Source organism: Poecile atricapillus, chromosome 1 (assembly GCF_030490865.1).
Source record: "Poecile atricapillus isolate bPoeAtr1 chromosome 1, bPoeAtr1.hap1, whole genome shotgun sequence".
Taxonomy (NCBI): domain Eukaryota; kingdom Metazoa; phylum Chordata; class Aves; order Passeriformes; family Paridae; genus Poecile; species Poecile atricapillus.
Genome location: NC_081249.1, coordinates 154,583,224 through 154,602,410, shown reverse-complemented (window position 1 = coordinate 154,602,410; position 19,187 = coordinate 154,583,224). Strand labels below are relative to the sequence as shown.

At 38.8% G+C, this 19,187-nt stretch overlaps 1 protein-coding gene across 4 annotated transcripts in view; it reads right to left on the bottom strand.

Annotated features, from left to right (window-relative positions):
- Window positions 1-17,962, bottom strand: part of NUBPL (NUBP iron-sulfur cluster assembly factor, mitochondrial) — an 81,075-nt gene extending 63,113 nt beyond the window's left edge. Inside the window, exons 1-5 of one of the 4 annotated variants that reach the window (XM_058862575.1) lie at window positions 17,830-17,961; window positions 17,758-17,778; window positions 16,744-16,891; window positions 11,195-11,229; window positions 632-722 (exon numbers count right to left, since the gene is read on the bottom strand). In XM_058862575.1, coding sequence (XP_058718558.1) covers window positions 632-722; window positions 11,195-11,229; window positions 16,744-16,891; window positions 17,758-17,778; window positions 17,830-17,898 — 364 coding nt within the window. In that variant the 5' untranslated portion in view covers window positions 17,899-17,961. Of the gene's footprint in view, window positions 1-631; window positions 726-11,194; window positions 11,233-16,743; window positions 16,892-17,757 lie in introns of those variants that run through there. The other 3 variants (XM_058862568.1, XM_058862589.1, XM_058862595.1) reach the window with 3 other exon arrangements.
- Window positions 17,963-19,187: the final 1,225 nt, after the last annotated feature.

Sequence of the window (19,187 nt, the reverse complement as noted above, 5' to 3'; positions counted from 1 at the left end):
TACTCGATGGGATCTTTCCACTTTGGGTCATCTTATTTCTCTGAAGACTGCTCTACCTGAATTTATGTTTCTCCAGAATTCTTTTCCAGTAGAAGGAAAATTAGGAGTTTTGTCTTCACCTTGTGGTAGGGAAGTGACCACCACTGTGTTCCTAAACACAAAACTTCAAACACAAAGGAGTCAAATTGTGTGGCACATTTGGCTGAAGAGAAATCAAACAGAATCATTTTAGTAACACTTCATACAAGCTACTATAATGATCCCTCTCTTATTGTTTTTTTTTTTTATTGTCTCATTCCCTAGATTAGTGGGTTTTGTTCTTTAACTGAAAGACATCTATTGTAGGATACTATATAACAATTTTAAAACTACTGATAAATAACATCCCCTTCCAGAGTCTTTAGTAAAAATCTATGAGACTGCATGGACCAAGATTAATGAAAAACAGGATTCTGAATATGCTCCTAGTTGTACAAGGCATCTTTGAAAGTAACCTCAACAGTAGAAGTTAATAAATGCATACATACACTCACTATCTTCTGTTTGTATCCCTTGCCACACCAAGGAAGCACCCATGAGTGGACCATGCTCAACACTGAAGCAGACAGCAAGAAAAATTATTTCCACTTACTTGGTGTTAATTCTGGGTTTCCTTTTAAGTTCATCATCTTTGGAATTGAAGGTCCATATATGTCTGCATCAAGTAAACCAACTTCTTTCGTCTGTGTAAGGAACAAAAGAAGCAATTGTCAAAACATCTTTCTGTATTAACATAATTGAATACTGTTTAAAGGAATAAAAATAAGATCTTGATTTGAGACATCAGTTATCACTGTTTCCTTTCTCTCTAGATAGCAATTGAAGAATAAAATATAACAAATGTCTACAAGTTGGGTCAGTTGCCTTTACAAGAGCTGTATTCTCCATACAGAGAGAATCCTCACTTGTACAGTTTCTTAATTACAGTGTAGACCACAGACTTTTTATTAACAAGCATTATAAACAACATTCTCTCTACTCCATGTACTTTTATACAGAACTAACTCCTTAACTTTTTAATCAAGGTATCAAATTTTTTAAAAAACAAACAAAAAAAGCAAAACAAAACAGGAGGTTTGTAAGTACATGCAAATGAATGCAATTTAAATCATACTAGTGATTATAAGGAATGTGAAAAAACATAGCATATTTTTATCTTCCATTTAAATGACCAGAGTACACTTTTGCAGACATCTTGAACTTACTGAAATGCAAGTCTCTGAAGCTAATTAAGCAGGCATAACATTTTAATCAAATACATTTACACAGAAGTATGCTAAAAATGGGTTTATTCAACTACATATGGTACATTAGGCAATAAACTTTAAATAAAAATTATTTCAACTATGTAGTCTAGACTTACAAAACTCCCTTCTATATTCTTTTTTAATAGATACACACACATATTTTGTGGAAATTAAACTATTTTTCCTGCAGATGGCAAGACACAGTACCAATTACCAAGTTCTGCAAATTAAGTAGTAAAGAGCAAGCCCTTTAAAGTGCTGAATGTCAAGTTTCTCTAATATAGAAAGCTAACTGCATTCAACATTTTGCAAAATTGCAAACAAGTATGTTTAAGAGCTTGATTGAAAGGTTAAAGCAGCAAGAGGAGCTTTTCCAACAATACCAAATCAGACTTTCACTGTCAGTGTTTCGAACTGTGTACTTCATTTTTTGGATTATACTTTCCTAATCTGGTATCTTATATTAAGCCATTTTGTTATCACAGTTTTGATGGGAAAGCTAGAAAGACAAGTAAAAAAAAAAAAAAGCATTACCATATTTGATCTACTATGTACTTTGAAAAGTAAGTTTTTACTGCAAAAATGAACCAAATTTGGATTCAATTTTTCAATATACTTTTTATTACCAAAATAAAGGAAAGCATATGTAATTATATGGATTCTTTAGTTTACATTATTTTTAAATACTTCTTTGTAGCATGAAAACTATAAGACAAAAGTTAAGGAGTGACTGTAACAAATTCTTCTTCTTGCCTACTGTTGAAAGCTGCAATTTGAAAAAATTTTGAAAAGACCCATCTTTATGTTAGACTTTAAAGACATGGAAAACAGACTATTAGAGCTTCTTCGTTCTTGTACAAAACGCATATTTTAACAGATTAGAAAGATTCGTGACAGTCCCTTTATCTGTGTCAGCAGCTAATCAAACCCATCAAAACATCATCTACAGGCTGCTCCACCTAAGTCCTTCCCAAATGAAAGCAAGTAATTGCTGAAAAAACTACACAGTGTTTTAAACCTGACAACATACTTCCCCTGAATTTTTTGAGGTTTTTCCCCCTCTTGCAAGGATTATGACTATTTATTGATTGCAATGATCTCACAGCTCACCAGAATTTCACTTTCAACCCAAAGGGGCTAAAGATTTAAGATGACCTAAATTAATTAGTATGACTTTATGACCTCCATGACATAATCAGGTATTCACCACTACAGGCCACTTGTTCCTAGGAGTCAGCAGCACTATATCTACAACATCTATATTATCTAATCTAAGTGTACAAAACTTCCTGAAATAAAGAATAAATATATCCACTGGAGAAAAACATCCTTCAATTATATAGAGGACTTTACAAATTCAGCTTCTACAATGAATTACCAAGCTTAAAAAATAAACCTGACAATTTCTCTAAAAAAACTTACACACTTTTTCAAAAGTAAGAAAAGTGCCTTTTCTGAGATGAACTCTTTTTGTTCATGCATATGAAAAAAACAAAATTGTTATCTTCAAACAGAAGAATAACTAACAATCTCAAGTTTCTACGATTCATGTTAACTTAAGCACAAGTGTTCCTGTAAGCATGGTGCTTTCTCCAGGATTATAGGAAAAAGGTCTTTTGGAAATCTTTAAATCGCTGACAGAACCTCACTTAAGATAGCCTAAGGCAGGGGGTTTTTCTTCACCCAGCAATTCAACACGTTACAAAAGTAGAGTTTACAGCACCTAGAAGTAGCAGCTTATATAGAAAGCATTGGCCCAATAAGCCATGGTTTTCTTTCTCCCAACTATCCCTGCTTTTGCAGTATGTAAACATCCCTAGAATGCCAATAACCCTTTACTCAAGGTTTAATTATCTCAGAAAAATATTGTAGTGGCTACCAAGGGATTTTTTAAGACATACAGTCCACATAATTTCTTCCAGCATTTATAATGCTTTATATCCCCAAAAGAAATAATATGCAAACACCTGGATGCTACCACATGAAACTGTTAATCAGAATTACCAGATACTTCTCGTGCTAAGTGAAATATAATCCAGATGCATGAGTTACAATAATTAAAAAATTAAATTAAATTTTAATAAATTGTTTTTTTCCCATACAACCCACACCTCATATAAAACAGCACATCTTTCAAAGCATGGCTGTATTAACACAAATCCTAAGAAAACATACATAACATCACACAAGGTAAAAAAACCAAACATCTGGGCACAAGGAACAGATTATGGGGAATCAAAAGCACAACCAAAACAGCAACTTAGGAAAAAAGGAGGAGGGGAAAAAGCTCTAAGACTTCTCTTATGTCCTCTGACATCATTTTGATATGCATATACTTCTCATACCAATGGGGCATCTTTTTCTTAAGTAATACTCATTACACAGATAGAAATGCAATACTTAAAGCACACCCAAGCACACAGAAGTCCCCCTGCTACAAAGTGTTTTCCAGAGCAGAGCACACACCACTGCTACAGCCTTCCTAGGCACTTTGGTAGGAAAAGGATTCAGAAAACACAACTCCACCATCTCCTTATGGCTGTATTTTCTCCTTATAAACATATTTCTTTCCTGTGCTATTAAACAAACAACATTCCATCTCTCCAGATGGCACTGCAATAACCAAGTTCAAAACAGCTGTTCTCAAGTTAACATTTGTCCTTTTCCTTTCATCTGCCCAGCTGTGAAAGAAAGTTTAAATCAATCTTCAAGTTTACTACACTTGGAAAATATTTTCTAGAAACCTTATTTTTTAGTTGCCTTACTGCAAATTCTGCAGCTTAAGCTCTAAAGATGCAAGTGACCATGTAACCATTCCCATGTGATTTAATCAGGTCACTGGAAGCTACTTGAAAAAAATAGACAAACAAATGCAATATCATTGACCTCTTCATGCAGCATAAGATCCTTATCAAAATTCCATCACACAGAGACCATGAAATTAGAAATAAATATATTGTGAGCATATGAAAATACAAAAGTACCCCCATGTCAGCAAAAGCTGTATTTAAATACTCAAATGTTCACATTGACCTTCTTATCAATGCTTTTAAGGTTGCCCCACTGCAGGTAAACAGTCTCTAGCACAGGCTTACTACTGCTAGGATTTAGTATTTCTGCAGTACTGGTACTGTCATAGTCTCACCTGATCCCTGGTGACCTCAAGAACACACAAAAATTTACATAATAAAGACCTTTAACTCATCTTCATCTTCTACTTTTACATCATTGACTAAGTAATTCTTTCTACTTCACTATCATTAATCTTCTCAGCAAAATTTTAGTTTGCCCATTAGACCTCTCTAAAGAATTCTGACAAACATTCTTCCCAAGGTTCTGTAATTTACATAATCACTGCAGCTCTTAACCAATTAAAAATACAATGAAGTCTTCATTCTAATTTAGAAACTTCTCTCACCTACATGAAGAAACAAAAACTAGTTTTCACAGTCACCAGGTACAGATTCTATATTCACAGAAAAACCAAATGCTACATCAATAGACAAAGAAGATACAAAGAAGACATTCTTGCAGACATCCCTGAGAGATAAGAATTCTACAGCTTCATTTTGCTCAGTGTACAAATTACAGGCACAGATAACCTCCCTAAAAAGATCCTTTCCCTTTACTTCTCTGGCAAGATTCTCTACATAATTAAATTTCAGTTCAGTCCTTGAACCTGGCCACTGCCTTGTGAGTAATAGTGATCTGGAAGACAGCAGCATCCTAAATTAATGATTTTCAAGCTCTGAACTTAGTTGTAATTCTTTTGGGGGAAAAAAATAAAATGAAGTTGTTGAGGGACAAAGTCCTAGCAGACAGAGGTCATGTAAAAAACCAATAAATTTTGCCTCCTTTTCTTTTCCTATGCAGATTAGAAAGTATTCAATTGCTATTATGTTTGTTCTCTTAGGCAGGCAAATGTTACTGTACATAATCCTTGTTCCTAATCCCTGTTCAGGTGGCATAAATTAATGCTACTGACAAAATGATCCATATCTTTCCTCCTCTTAGCTCTTTGAGCAGATCCTTAAGAATGGTTTTGTCCCTCCCTACACTTTCTTAATGTAGGTTCCCTTTTCTGTTTTTCAGGGAATATTAAGCACAAAATCAATTATATTTTCCAGTAACGAATTTTCAACCAAATGCAACCAGTTTCATTCATGTATCACAAAAGACCCCTCCACACAATTCTGTGTGCAGACAAGAATCTGGTGATATTAATTTTTCCCATGTTGCTAAATGCTTTATTGAGGAACAGACCTGATTAAAGACTTCATACCAACAGAGAGAAAAAAGGGAGGAAAAAAAAGAATAAAAGAGAGTTCACAAAAAGCTTCTATAAAGAGCTGTTAATTAATATGTACATATGTTTATGTATATAAACATATAGTTTATGTTACTGCTAAACATCCAGAGACTCTTTGACAGCATTAATTTCATTTTTGCTCATATTTTCTGAGACTTTTTCCCATACTTGGTAGAGCATATGTATCCCCACTGGATGCTAGTAGATACTATTTTACTTTGAAGTAAACACTGCCAAACACCAGAGTTCCCTGGTGTTTAGCCTGAGAGGGATAAAGGCACAGGTTAATGAGCTGTTATTGTTCTATGCAGTGAAGAATTTCCTACAGTAGAAGTGCTCCCAATATTCAGCAGCTGCAGTCCATTCCAAAGACAGAAATTCCAGCTTTGCCAAGTGAAGGTGCCAGTTACTTTAAAACTGGTGCTCTTAATCCACTACCAGGACTCTCAATTTACCCTTTTAATGTCATTATAGATTTAGAGCTAATCCCGAAGTGCAAGCAGCAACACATAGGACAAAAGGGAACTTTAAAATCAGGATGGGCTATGGATTCCTCATTTGACATACTGACACACTGAATAGCCATCTTTTAATCCTTAATTCTCTAACTCTTTCAGCTGCACACTATTTAAGTGCCTAGCTGTAAACTGGATTAAAGACAAAAATGTACCACTGCAGTTTCTTCACCCTATCCTAGAAATGCAAACTTGCTTTAAACACTCAGTCTGCTGCTGGTTTAAAAGCCATTTTCCTTTATATGAATTGTTTCCAGTTTTCTGCCAGCCACAGGACTTCTCCAGCACTTCTTTTCCATAATAGCCTGCAGTAGCAAAACATTACCAAAACAGAATCCCCAGTATTACCACATCTCTACAAGATGCTTTCCCACTTTCACAGCATGTCAAATTATTATAAAAAAGGGTCTACCTTCCACATCAGTCTCTCTGGTATCTGCACTGGGCTTTCAATAACTTGAAGACTAAGGATACAGCTATTTAATTTCAAAACAAACAAACAAATCTTCAAATTAAGCATATAGTTATCTGATTTAAGTAATATATTTTAGGAGGTCTACATTAAAATATGTTTTTAATTTTGTTTAAAGCTTTATTATCTCATTTTTTTCAACTGATCTAGAAGCTAAGCTATCATTGCAACTAGAGCAAATCAATTCTAACTGGCATCTCCAGCTTTACTGAAACTTTTCAGCATTAAGAAACAAGCATGAAGATCTTAGCTACAGTAATTAAAGTCTTCTGATTCTCTATGCAACAGAATTAAAGATGCCTAGGAATCAAACCCAAACAATTAGAAAAGCTGCATAGGAAAAAACAAGTCCAAACCTGCCTTCATACTATGATTACTCAGTGAAGGATCCCATTATTGTCTAAATTCTTCTAGACTTGTTTTCCCACATGGAATTTCTCCCTTATCAGCAAGAAACGTATATACATTGCAAAGTCATCTACAAATGTAGCAGAGAGATATTATCCTGTGGATAAATAGCCAAATATTAAAAAAAAAAAAAAAAAAAAAAAAAAAAAAAAGCTGGAATGTAAAAAGAGTAAGCTGGGTGGCTGCTTTTGGGTCGTTTCAAAATGTCTGGGTTTTGATTACATACACGGTCTGAAGAAATTTAAATTAATTTTATTATCGCAGCAGTGAGTTGGCAGGAAGAGCCGGCTCCCGTCCACACGATTACCAAGCCGTACCGGCACGGAGCCCCCTCCCCGCCGCTGTGTGCGCGGCTGCCTCCGGCGCCGTGCGCGGGCCCGGCCGCAGCCCCACGCGCAGAGCCCCGCACGCGCAGAGCCCCGCGCGCTGCCCGCGGCCCGCGCGCCCCCTGCCGGCAGCACCCCGCGCTGCGCCTCGCGGGAAGCCCGGGAAACCCGCGCGCGGACAAACGGCGCCCTTCAGCCCGTCCCCTCTGCTCCGGTCGGCACCGCCCAGTGACCCCCGGCGCGGGGCTACAATACGGAAAACTGCTGCCCTGCAACACGCGGCCCCAGCACTGCGGGCAGCAGCCGCTTGCCTAGGCGGACATGCTAACTTGGTCCATATGGTTTTACTTCTTGCTCCTCTGTCCTCCACATCGCAAAAAACATTTCGTCCTATGGTGAAAATGTAAATCTTCCCGAACGAAAAGGCGAGCCAAAGCAAATCTGACTGGGGAGCTTGCCTCATAGTGACAGCACAAGCATGCAGCCTCCCAACTGGATTTGTGCCATCCTTAGTCATGCACAGCTGGTGTTTGCTCACTAAAACACTCTGTTCATAAACAAGCAATCCCTACTCTATTATTGCTGCCATCTATTAATTCAACTTGTTTCTACTATAATAAATTGTCTCTGGCCAGGCAGCTTTCATAAATAGTCATCCTAGTCTGAATATGAATTGTCCTGGCACAAAACCCAAAAATTCTTCCCAAGTGCTCCTAGGGGAGCAAAACTGACTGCTGGTACATCAAAAGAATGAAAAGAATCAGCTGTCAAACTAAGCAAACAATTAACAATAGGACACAAGGGTAAAACTTTAAGTTATTTCTTAACACAAAAAGAACACTGTATAGATTTACAGGCTTTGGTACAGGCTCAAGAGCTTATATATATCTTAAGTAATCCATCTACAACAGGTAACCCACAGTACCAAAAAAGCTAATATTCTAGGAAGGCATAAGAAGCTGCCCTGCTTGTTTTCCCTGGATCTGAATTTAAAAAAAAAATAAATAAAAAAATAAAAATAAAAATAAAAATTACCCTGTCTTGGACATGGTATCTAGGCATCTAAATGCACTTCTGTCTTGAATTATTTACTCTGTAACCACGAGGTAAAAATATGCAAAGCAGACTGAGCTCCAGCATGGAAGACTTTGAACTCTCAAGTTCTAATCCTAGCTCTGCCAACAACACTGCGACCGTGACAATGTCCAAGGCTCTGTTGATGTCTTAGTATTTCAGACCATCACTACAAAAGCTTCCATATTAAAAAAAAAAATTAAATACATATATCAGTAGAAACAATAGGATTTTTGTTTTATTTTTTAACTATAGAAAGTAGATTTTTAAAAGATAGAAGGATGTTTTCTTCTATCGAGAGGATGAAAAATCCTTTATGTTTTGACTGTTAATATTCTAACTTATGATACACCAAACAACAATAAGATGTCACAGCTGTTACTGAAAGTAGCAAGAATCTACTCTAATCCAATCTCCTCTGAGAGGACAGCATCATTCACAGATCTGACTCACCAGAATATAGTTGTTTTCAATAGTCTGTAAGCTGTTTTATCTCAGAAATAAGAGCCCCAGTTACAAGCATAGAACTTGTAACACAGACTAACAAAGGAAGCACAAACCTTTATAGTCATGGTGACTATTTTCCGCCACAAGTCCTTTCTTTCCTCCTTTAAGCAGTACATCAAGTTCAAGTTTAGATTCTATAAATTTCTATTTTGTTTCTAAAAGACATAAGGACTGTTAATGAAGTTGCAGGGGCCTCTTGAAGCTCTGATCTACTAACAATCATTACTGCTTCTTCTGAAAGAGATGAACTTACAACAGCACTGAAGGAAACAAAAACCATGACAAGGTGAGGCACAATCAGTAGTTATTATGTAACTACTGATTAGTTAAGATTTACATTATAGATGTAAAATAAAGGCATCCATTGCTGCATACCTGATGACAAAGAAATTTACTATAAAATACAGCAGATTGTATTTCAAAGACCAATAGACTCTGAAAAAAAAACCTCCTTATTTACTTCATTCGCCATTACAAAACTGAAAATTTCAGTGATTTCTAAAATTCAGAGCACTGGACAGTTCCAGCCTGTAACAAGGTCACAGAGATTCTCACTTCAAAACCTTATCTCACAAAATTAATGAACTGAAATCAATGTGAGTACACAAATGAACAAACCAGCAACTTCAAGCCCAACGGTTAAACATAAACATGATGTAAGCCATCTTCATCTTAAGGAAAATAAACCACAGAATAAAAATATATTAATGCATGAACAAACAAGACAGTTGTTTATTTAATCCACCTTAATTTCATACTTTCTAACTTGTAACTACATCAATGCACAATTTCAGCACAGTAACAGCTTGCTAAGCTGTGACCACCAGTTCACACAATTCACAGCTGCTTCATCAATTTCAGCTGCTCTTCAGTGATTAACATCCACCAGATGCTGGCCTCCAACTTCACACAGCAACACATAATTGTAACATCAATGTAACAACAACTCCTAATACAAGGCATAACCACAAAACTTGTATGTCCGAATTACTAAGAGATACTTTATCTAAATATATTTTTAAAATGCATAAAACTGCATGTTTGAGAAGTATCAGACACCATCTTAAAATCGCGTAAGCTGGTACAGAAAGTTATGTGCAATTGGTGGACATGGTTTCCATGGAGCTACTCAACAACCATCCCACAACACAGATCACACTGCAGACTGGTATTTGTTTTGCAAAAGTATTAGAGCAAATGCCATGTTTTAAAGTTGATTAGAAGAAACCATTTAAGTAGTTTTGCTTTTCAAAATGACAGATTTTTCTCTGAGATCTAATTATTCCAACAGCCTATTCAAAAATAGCATTAAAGACTGTGAAATAATAAGATCAGATGCCATCACAAACAGTACATATCTCATATAACAACTTCAAACACTCTTCTTATTAAGTGTGACTGAGTTTATGGAAATATTTTTAAATCTTTTATAAAACTCCTCCAGGAAGCTTGCAGATGGCATGTAGTCCTCGCTCCTTCTACCTGTTGATTTTTGTTTTACTTGTCTTTTACAACAAGAAGATGCTACATTTGCCTGATTAAAGCACTTGAGGATACTTTGTATTTAATGTTTTATGAGTACAAAGCCTGCATTATACACCCTCCCATTGCAAAGGAGGCTTGCTTCTTAGTTTATCTGTGGCAAATGTGCACAATGGAAGTACTCTCAGTCTACAGCAGCAGGTGGACATAATGAACACCTGTGGTTTTTACTCTTGAATGATTCCTGCTGTCTATTTATAGTCCAGGCAACAGTTTTAGTAATACTGAGCTGGGAAATCACTCAAAAAATTTTATTTCCAAGCTTTAGGGAAGGTACATAGTTTTTGGGATTTTTTGCCTTAGCTGTTTATAAAGTATTTTTATACATAATTTCTCCAGAAACAGTAAATCTGTGGAGCTATTTAAAAAAAAAAAAAAGATGTTTTGGACACTATTCAGCACTAACTCCTACTTCTTTCAAGCCAGTGTTCTCAAGTGACAGAATTTAATTATTTATTGTCTCCAACCTACAGAAGCATTCTCTACAGCATCTACACATCCTTCCAGAATTGCAGTTCAACTCAGTGACACACAGGGAAAGGACAGAGCCAAAGCCAGACATAGGATAAGATCTACTAAGTTATTCATGGTGCTGATAAAATATAAACAGACAAACTCAAAAGCCCATCAAAAACAAATAAGAAATTAACTAAATAAAAACATTAATTACATTAAACATATGGGACTGCCCAGCAGTAACAATTATTTTATGACACACATTTCACATTAAAGCTGATAATTAAATATTCACCTACCGAATCATTTGCGGCTAGGGCAAGGGCTATATTTACTGTAAGAAAGAAGAAGAAAAACAAAAATATTAAGTGTAGGAAAATTAATTCCTAAATATTGATGATGTTATCACTGCTAACAAGAGAAAATATAAATACATCACACTTATTGAATAATTACATCATCATCTCAGTTCTCAGCTTCTTGCATCTCTACAACATTTGCAATTTAACTGTCAGCAGCACCTACGTTTAAGTCCATGTTTGTTAACCAGCAAACAAACGCAAGCTAATCTGCAAAAACTTGCAGACTTGCAGTTTCTAGAGGACACTGCAAAATAAAAATGCAGTCTCAGTATTTTGCCAAAGAATAACATTAAGAAAAACTTTTGGATAGCCACTTTTGAAAGTGGACACCATATCATAAAACCAAATTAACCCTATCGTCAGTAATCTTCACCACACTCTCTAGTGAACTTTCATAAAACTAGAAATTAGGTAAGCATTGACATAAACTATTATAAGAAGTGACCAAAAAGATGACCATATCCCTTTTTTTGTTTTCTTGTGATATACTGAATAGAGATGTTTTCTGGAAGATGGTGCAATGCATGCTTTTCACTTAATTTTTATGTCAGAAAACAAAGTCACAAGTACCTGAAGGCATCTGTAACTAAAAAAAAAAACAAAAACAAAAAAACCAACAGAAACAGACAAAAAGTGATGAAGCAACTAAAAGACCATTTGTTTAAAGCTTTTACATTTCCATCAGCACTTAACTCTCATGTGCAATAGCATGTGGAAATGGTATCTTTAATGGTTCACCAGCTTCAGTTATGTGGGGAGACTTCGTAGAAGCTTTGGTATAAACAAATAGTAAGTTTTATAATCCAAAAAGTCATACATTTTAGAAAAAAAAAGAAAAAAACAGGAAAAAATCCAACACACACAACTCTTTCTTGGGTAATATATTTTGTTTCCTTGACATATTGCTGTTTGCCACTCTTTCAGGAAAAGTAAGCTGCAATCAGCCTTGTGCAGCTGGAAGAGTACAGAAGTTCTGAGAAGCTGGGGAGCCAGATTCCTGTCTTGAAGAACTTAACATCAAGAAAGCTAAGTTCCTTCAAACAAAACAGTCAGGGGATTAACAAGGACAACTGTACCGCTTCCTCAACGAGGCACACAGCCTCTTTCCTCCTAGGCTAACAAAACACATAGATTTTGTTCTTCAATTTGATATTTAAACAGATGCTCAATTAACCATTCCTTGAATCAGAGGAAAATTCACCCTCTGAAATGTGAGGAAGGGAGACATGACTTTTTAAAAATCACTTTGCACTTTATCTTCTTAAACAGCTTTCATGTGTGAAAATTAAAGTATGATCCACAATGCTTCTTCAGTAAGGGGTATTTGACTACTGAAGGGAAAGAAGGGAGACACTGGGAACAACATAGCATGCAAACCTAAGGTTTTGAGCTGGATATCTAGCTGAACACTTTATTTTGAATCCCAACTGAATCTTGCATTCCCTTGTTTTTGTATTCCTATCAGTTCTAAGGGGGCATAAACATGCAGAATAGGACCTAACCTGAGCCTGAACATTCATACTGGCCCTAATTAAGTTCCCATAACCAGGAGTGCAGGACATCAAGGCAATACATGCCAGAAATTCCATACAACTTCACAGCAGGCTCCAAGAAAAGCCACTAAGTTCTCTCCAACAATGCTAAACCTGCCAACCAGTATAGGGAATGACGCACAGAGTTTGTCTAATGCAACCTAAACATCTGGTTAGTCTTATCTAAACTAAACCTCCCCTGACATAGCTTCAATGGCATGAAGTCGAGTCAGGAGAAACTTCGGTTGGATATCAGGAAAAGGTTCTTCGCTCAGAGGGTGGTTGGGCACTGGAACAGGCCACCCAAGGCAGTGGTCACAGGATCAGCCCTGAAGAGTTCAAGAAGCATTTGGACAATGCTGTCAGCACAGAGTGTGACTCTTGGGGATGTTCCTGTGCAGGGACAGGACTGGGACTTAATGATCCTTGTGGGTCCCTTCCAACTCAGCATATTCTGTGATTCTATGACTCTAGTCCTCTTGAAACCACTACAAGTCTGGGAAGGTTTATTAATTTGTAACTTCCAACTCTCTAACTTCAAAATCCAAACAGGCACTAGGAATAGTACAACTGAACTCTCTGAACACTCAGCTAACAATACAACTAAAACTTGGTCCAAAATCAGACAAGTACAGAGCCAGCTATGTGTCTGTACCTGACAGGGTTAATATACATCATCAATAAAATACCTATAGATAATTTAGATAAAAACTTAGGAAGGAAACTTTCAATACCTACATCTCAATGTAAGTGCCATTTAGAAATAGAGCTTATGAGAATATTTTAACATATAAAGAAGGCCCCAAATCAAAAAAGTTTCAATAACAATACATCCTACATGCAGAATACAAGTATGCAAGAGGAGAAAAAAACATTAAAATGCAGTTAATATGATGAGATATAGTTAACACATGGTCAAATGTATCAGCTTCCCTAAACAGTAATGAAAAATCTCAGCCTCAGCCTTCGTTAAAAATGTATGAAGGTCCATGTAGTCAGTTTCTGTATTTTCCTCAAATAACAGGATTAGCAGAACGTGAGCAAGAACACCAGCCTTTAATTTTGTCCTACTCCCACAGCTGAAAACAGTAAGATTTCCAATAATTTAGAAATTTCCCCTCTTTCAAGACTGCTCTTTAACTTCTTTTCATGCCAGGATCAATTTTCTTCAGTACTCTCATCTTTAGGGTAATGCAAGAAAGGAACAGATGAAGAGGAATTAAATAACAAACAAACAAAAGCAAAAAATCCCAGACTTTGGACAGATGCAGTAAATATATAAGAATGCCATTAAAAAACAAGAAATTTGACAGGAAAGTCACAAAGAACATAGGAAACAAACAAACCAACATATTAGACAAATAGAAACAACAAAAAACAAGCATAGTATCTAGACATGGATTGAAAAAATATTGTTCCAGTAACATAATTTCTTCTAATCATTGACTACACTGATTTCAGAAGACCAAAAAGCACTGAAAGCACCAGAAACTACAATGTGAAAGCCATATGCAATAAACAGAATGAGTTATTCAACAGGTTAGGGAATGACCCTGACAAACTTGACCAGAATGCAGATGCTCTTTTCCCTAAATGGAGATCCAGAGCAACTGAAACAACTATATTGGAGAAAACACAAAAAAAGCCCCAACAGGCCTTCTGATATACACATAAGATATACACATGATATTTTCAGTGATGCTTTAGGAATTAGAGGTGCTTACTAGTCTTCTTTCTTGTCAAATCCTGCTCTCAATATATATCAACAGAGCTGTCACCAAACATGCTCCCCACAAACCTCAAGCAAAAACATAATTTTAAGTACATAATTGAGTAATGATGCCATGCAATACTTTTGTTTATAGAAGTTATCTGAAATTCAATTGTTCATCTGAACCATGAAATTCACCCTCATTGTAGTAAACAAGAAGATAGATTTCCTTCTCAATATTATGAATTAAAACATTCATTTAAAAAGGCTGTCCATTACAGATATATGTAAATGCTTCACTTACATTTCCAGTATCTTATCTAATGCTTGTTGAAACTGCATTTTTTTTTTCAATGCATAGGAATGAATGCACAGCTGTAAGTATTATTTATACATATGTTATGTAGAAATTGCACACAGATGCCAGTTACAAGAACTTAAATTCAGATATTTGCTTGCAGACATGAGGAAAATAATCTGACTTGACTTTTCCATTTATGTTCATTTTGTAAACTGTCAATTTATTAACAGGTATTTGGTACTTTTAGTAACTGGCAACAACCAGTCTATGCATTATAATGACATATATGATTATAATGATTTTGATGGTTAAGAATCTCAAGTTCTAATTGTTTTACATGACTTTGTATAGGTAGGTGTATCCTATGTATAGAACAGACAGAAGATAAATAGAAAATAAATAGAAAAAAAATCTTTTTTATTAAGAACAGTTACTTTTACTGCAGATATCATGTTAGTCTGTTCTAGAAATTATTAGACAATCAGTCTGTTTCAAGCATGGCTGAAATACAAACACCAAAATGATACATTTAAGAGTTATATCCATGTGTTTATTCACAACACATGGAGATGAACAGCAGACATCCTTTAACTAAAGGAAGACTTTTCTATCCTAGATGCTAAGAAAGAGATCTTTAAACAAATTTCTAACACTTTACACAGATCTTTTCAAAGAAGTTTACTTTCAGTGTCATAGAATCATAGAATGGTTTGGGTTGGAAGGGACCCTAAGGACGACTCAGCTTCAAACCCTTGCCATGGACAGGGACAACTTCCACTAGACAAGGTTGTGCAAAACCCCATCTAACCTGGCCCTGAACACTTCCAGGGATGGGACAACCACTCCTTGTTTGGGCAACCTGTTCCAGTGCCTCACCACCCCCACAGTATAGAACTTCTTCCTATTAGCTAATCTACATCTCTCCACTTCTAGTTTAGAACTATTCACCCTTGTCCTATCTGCCCACATAAAAAGCTCCTTCCTTTTTGTAAGCCTCCTTTAAGTACTGGAAGGTTCTCTAAGAGTCTCCCCAAAGCCTTCTCTTCTCCAGGCTAAACAGCTGCAACTCTCAGCCTGTCTCCAGAGCAGAGGTGCTCCGGCACTCTGATCATCTGTGTGATACTTGTTGGACACACTCTCCTTCCTATTCTGGGGACCCAGACCTGGATGCAATGCAGCCATCCAGCCAAGTACTAATCCACCAAGTGGTCCATCCATCAACTCCCAGTCTCTCCAGATCAGAAACAAGGATACCATGCAGGACAGTGCCAAATGCTTTGCAGAAGTCCAGGTCGATGACACCAGTCACTCTTCCTTCATCCACCACCACTGTAAGAAGGTTACCACATTTGTTGGCCCAAGTACTTTTCCACCAAGGAACAGGTGGCAGAGAAAAAACGAGAGAAAAATCAATTCAAAACCTAATGGTGGAGTTGAGAGAAGGTGCTTCACAAGGCTCTGATCAGCTTGTATAATTTTTAAATACTGTTTCACTTTTTCTTTATAAAACACCTACATAAGTAGTTGAGAAAATTGAACAGCCTTGATCTTAAAACTTTCTAAATATTTGTATCCTCTACAAAGAACGACTATGCTGACATCGCACAGAAAGGCACTGTATAGGCACACCTAAGCAGCCAGGGAAAGAGGAACAGTGTCACTGCACTAGCATATGATCCCCTTCACCTCAGCCTACAACAGCTCTTAACATGTCCCAATGCCTCAGGACTACACTGCACTACTACAAAGATTTATACCTAAATTAAAGCCAAGATTTCTATATCCATGTAGATTCTCAGTGGCTGCAACAGGACTTGACAGAGGTGAAGGCAATGTAAAGGAACCAAATTACAAGGTAATGACACAAGCATCTAAATATTCCATACAAAATCCTAGAAAATGTGCAAAGGAAATTATTTTAAAAAGAAAAAGAAAACCTTACCTGCCGTTGTTGATTTTCCAACTCCCCCTTTTCCAGAAGCCACGACCACCACTTGCTTAACCCCTTCTATGGGCTTTTGCTTTGGCAGCCCTCGTGACAGAAGCCGAGCACGTCTGTCCCTCAGAGCCTCATCCCCAGAGCTTGAGGACTAACAAAACCAAAAACCAAGTGAATGCGTGTGCACCAGCCTGAAGTTTCCGCAGAGAAAGCTGACAGGAATGAACCTACCTGTACACTGAGAAATTTTCACTACTTGTCTAAAACAACATTCCGCACAGGGGCTCTCCCAAAGGGAGTCTACTTCACAGGCAGGCAAGGACTGGGCCAACTTAACGGCAGTCACATCGTTTTTTGACAAACACTTAAGCATGACTGATCTTAGCAGTCAAAAGAAAAAAAAAGTTTGTGTAGACATAAACCAAAACACTGCTTAAAAGTCGGAAGCTTTACGAAACAGACTAGACTTGGCGGTCCTTTCGATACAGTTGTTTCAGGCACAACAAATACAGCAAAAGCGAAGGAGCAGGAAGCCGAGGTGCTGAGGGCAGGCGGTGCCGGACCGGCAGCTGTCCGAGGGCTGTCGCTGCCCTCAGCCGTGCCTGAAGAGCCACACTGGGGGCCCCCACGCTGGACGGACGGAGCAGCCGAGCCGAGCAGCCCGGCAGGCAGCATCCACCTGCTCCCGGCTGGCACAATGGTACCGCCACGGGCGCTGAGCACCGCGCACTGCTCCCGCGGAGCTCCCGCGAGTCCGAGTAAGAAGCGGGCAGAGCCCATCCATATTCCTCTCTCGGACCGGGCCCGCCGCCAACGCCTGCCGCGACAGCATCCCCTCCCGTAGGGACACTGCTACTGAGACGGCTGCTACAGCACACGGCCCGTCAGGGCACGGACAGACCGTCCCGCCCGCCGCCCCCAAGGCAACCCGTAAGCGCAAGGACAGCCCAGCCCAGCCCAGCCAAGCTCGGCCCGGCCCTCGCCCACCCCATTCCGTTCCGCTCCCGCCTCACTCACCGCGGAGCTGGCGGACGGAGCGGCGCAAGCGGTGGGCGCGCGGCCCGTGCCGCCCCGCCGCCCCGCCGGAGCCACAGCCCTGCCGCCGCCGGGCAGGAGGCGGGCGGCGCACAGCGCCCCGCGCCAGGCAGGAGCCGCCATGCCCGCGGCCGCCCCGGGCGCGCTGAGATGGCGCCGTGCGGCCGCGCCTCGGCCCGCCCCCCGCGCCGCGCCCCGCCCCGCCCGCTGCCCCGCCGGCAGAGCGGGTGCAGGTGGGCCCGCAGCCCCGGGGAAGGCTGCGCCTTGCCGGAGCTGAGAGGTGCCGTGGTTCCGGGGCTGCGGGAGGCGACCCGCGCCCTCCCGCCGAGCGGTGGCACTGGGAAACAGCAGCACGGAAGGCAGATCCCCACCGCTGTCTTTAAGGAAGCCGGGGCCAAAGCATCACCACCGGGTGACCGCACGCATTGCAAACTGCCTCGGGCTAATTCCTCGTTATGCTGTAATTGTCCCCGCAGAGGCTCTTCTGGCGCTCTCTGCAGTGCTCCTTCGCCTCGTCGGTGCCTTCTGAATTCTCATCTTGGCCCGCATAATGGTTGGGCAAGAGTTCTGTCCCGTCTGGGTTTGTATCCTCTACAAATACAATAAATATATCCCATTTCTTCCTTTGAATTATTACGTAAAAGAACAAAAAGAGATGTAGCCGAGATGGATGGCACCTGTTTGGTTCGGTTTCTTTTATATTTTGATTTGGATTTTTTGGTTGGTTGGGTTTGCTTTTTTTTAATAATACTAAAGCACAGAATCACAGAATTAGCTAAGTTGGAAGGCCACCACCGTGGATCATCTAGTCCGACCTCCCTGCTCAAGCAGGTTCATTCTAGGTCATGCTAGGGAAGATTTATTGCCAAAATAACTCCAAAACTTAAAAATTAAATAATATTTGAAAAATGACTTGGTAGATAATTAGTTTGGTTTGTGTGCAGTAGGATGTAAGTGGCTTTAAAAAAAGAAAGAGTACCTATTCTCATTTCTGGGTGTCTGCATAGTACCACATTAATAATATAGTAACTGCAAACTCATGACAAAATAAAAATTCTTCAGAACCAAGGGGTCATTTTATCTTTATGACCAGGCCTGCAACCTTTGGCCACAGAGGTATACCACTGCATACTAGGGTGAGTGTGTGTGGCATGGCAGTCTCAGATTCTGGGGTTTTTGTCCCCCCCCCCGGCTGGTTGGCCAGCCCATGTACCTTTAAGATAAATAAGGTTAAAATGATGCTTTTTAACCTTGTTTTGTCACGTGGTGATAATTACTTGGTGATTATGAGCATCAGGCTCTTAGCATTACCTCCTGGCTCAGCCCAGTGCTCAGCTCAGCACTGTGTCTCAGGATAGCTGCCGCTCCTCCCTTTGGCAGCTCTGACACCATGCTAGAGCATGCTCTTGCCA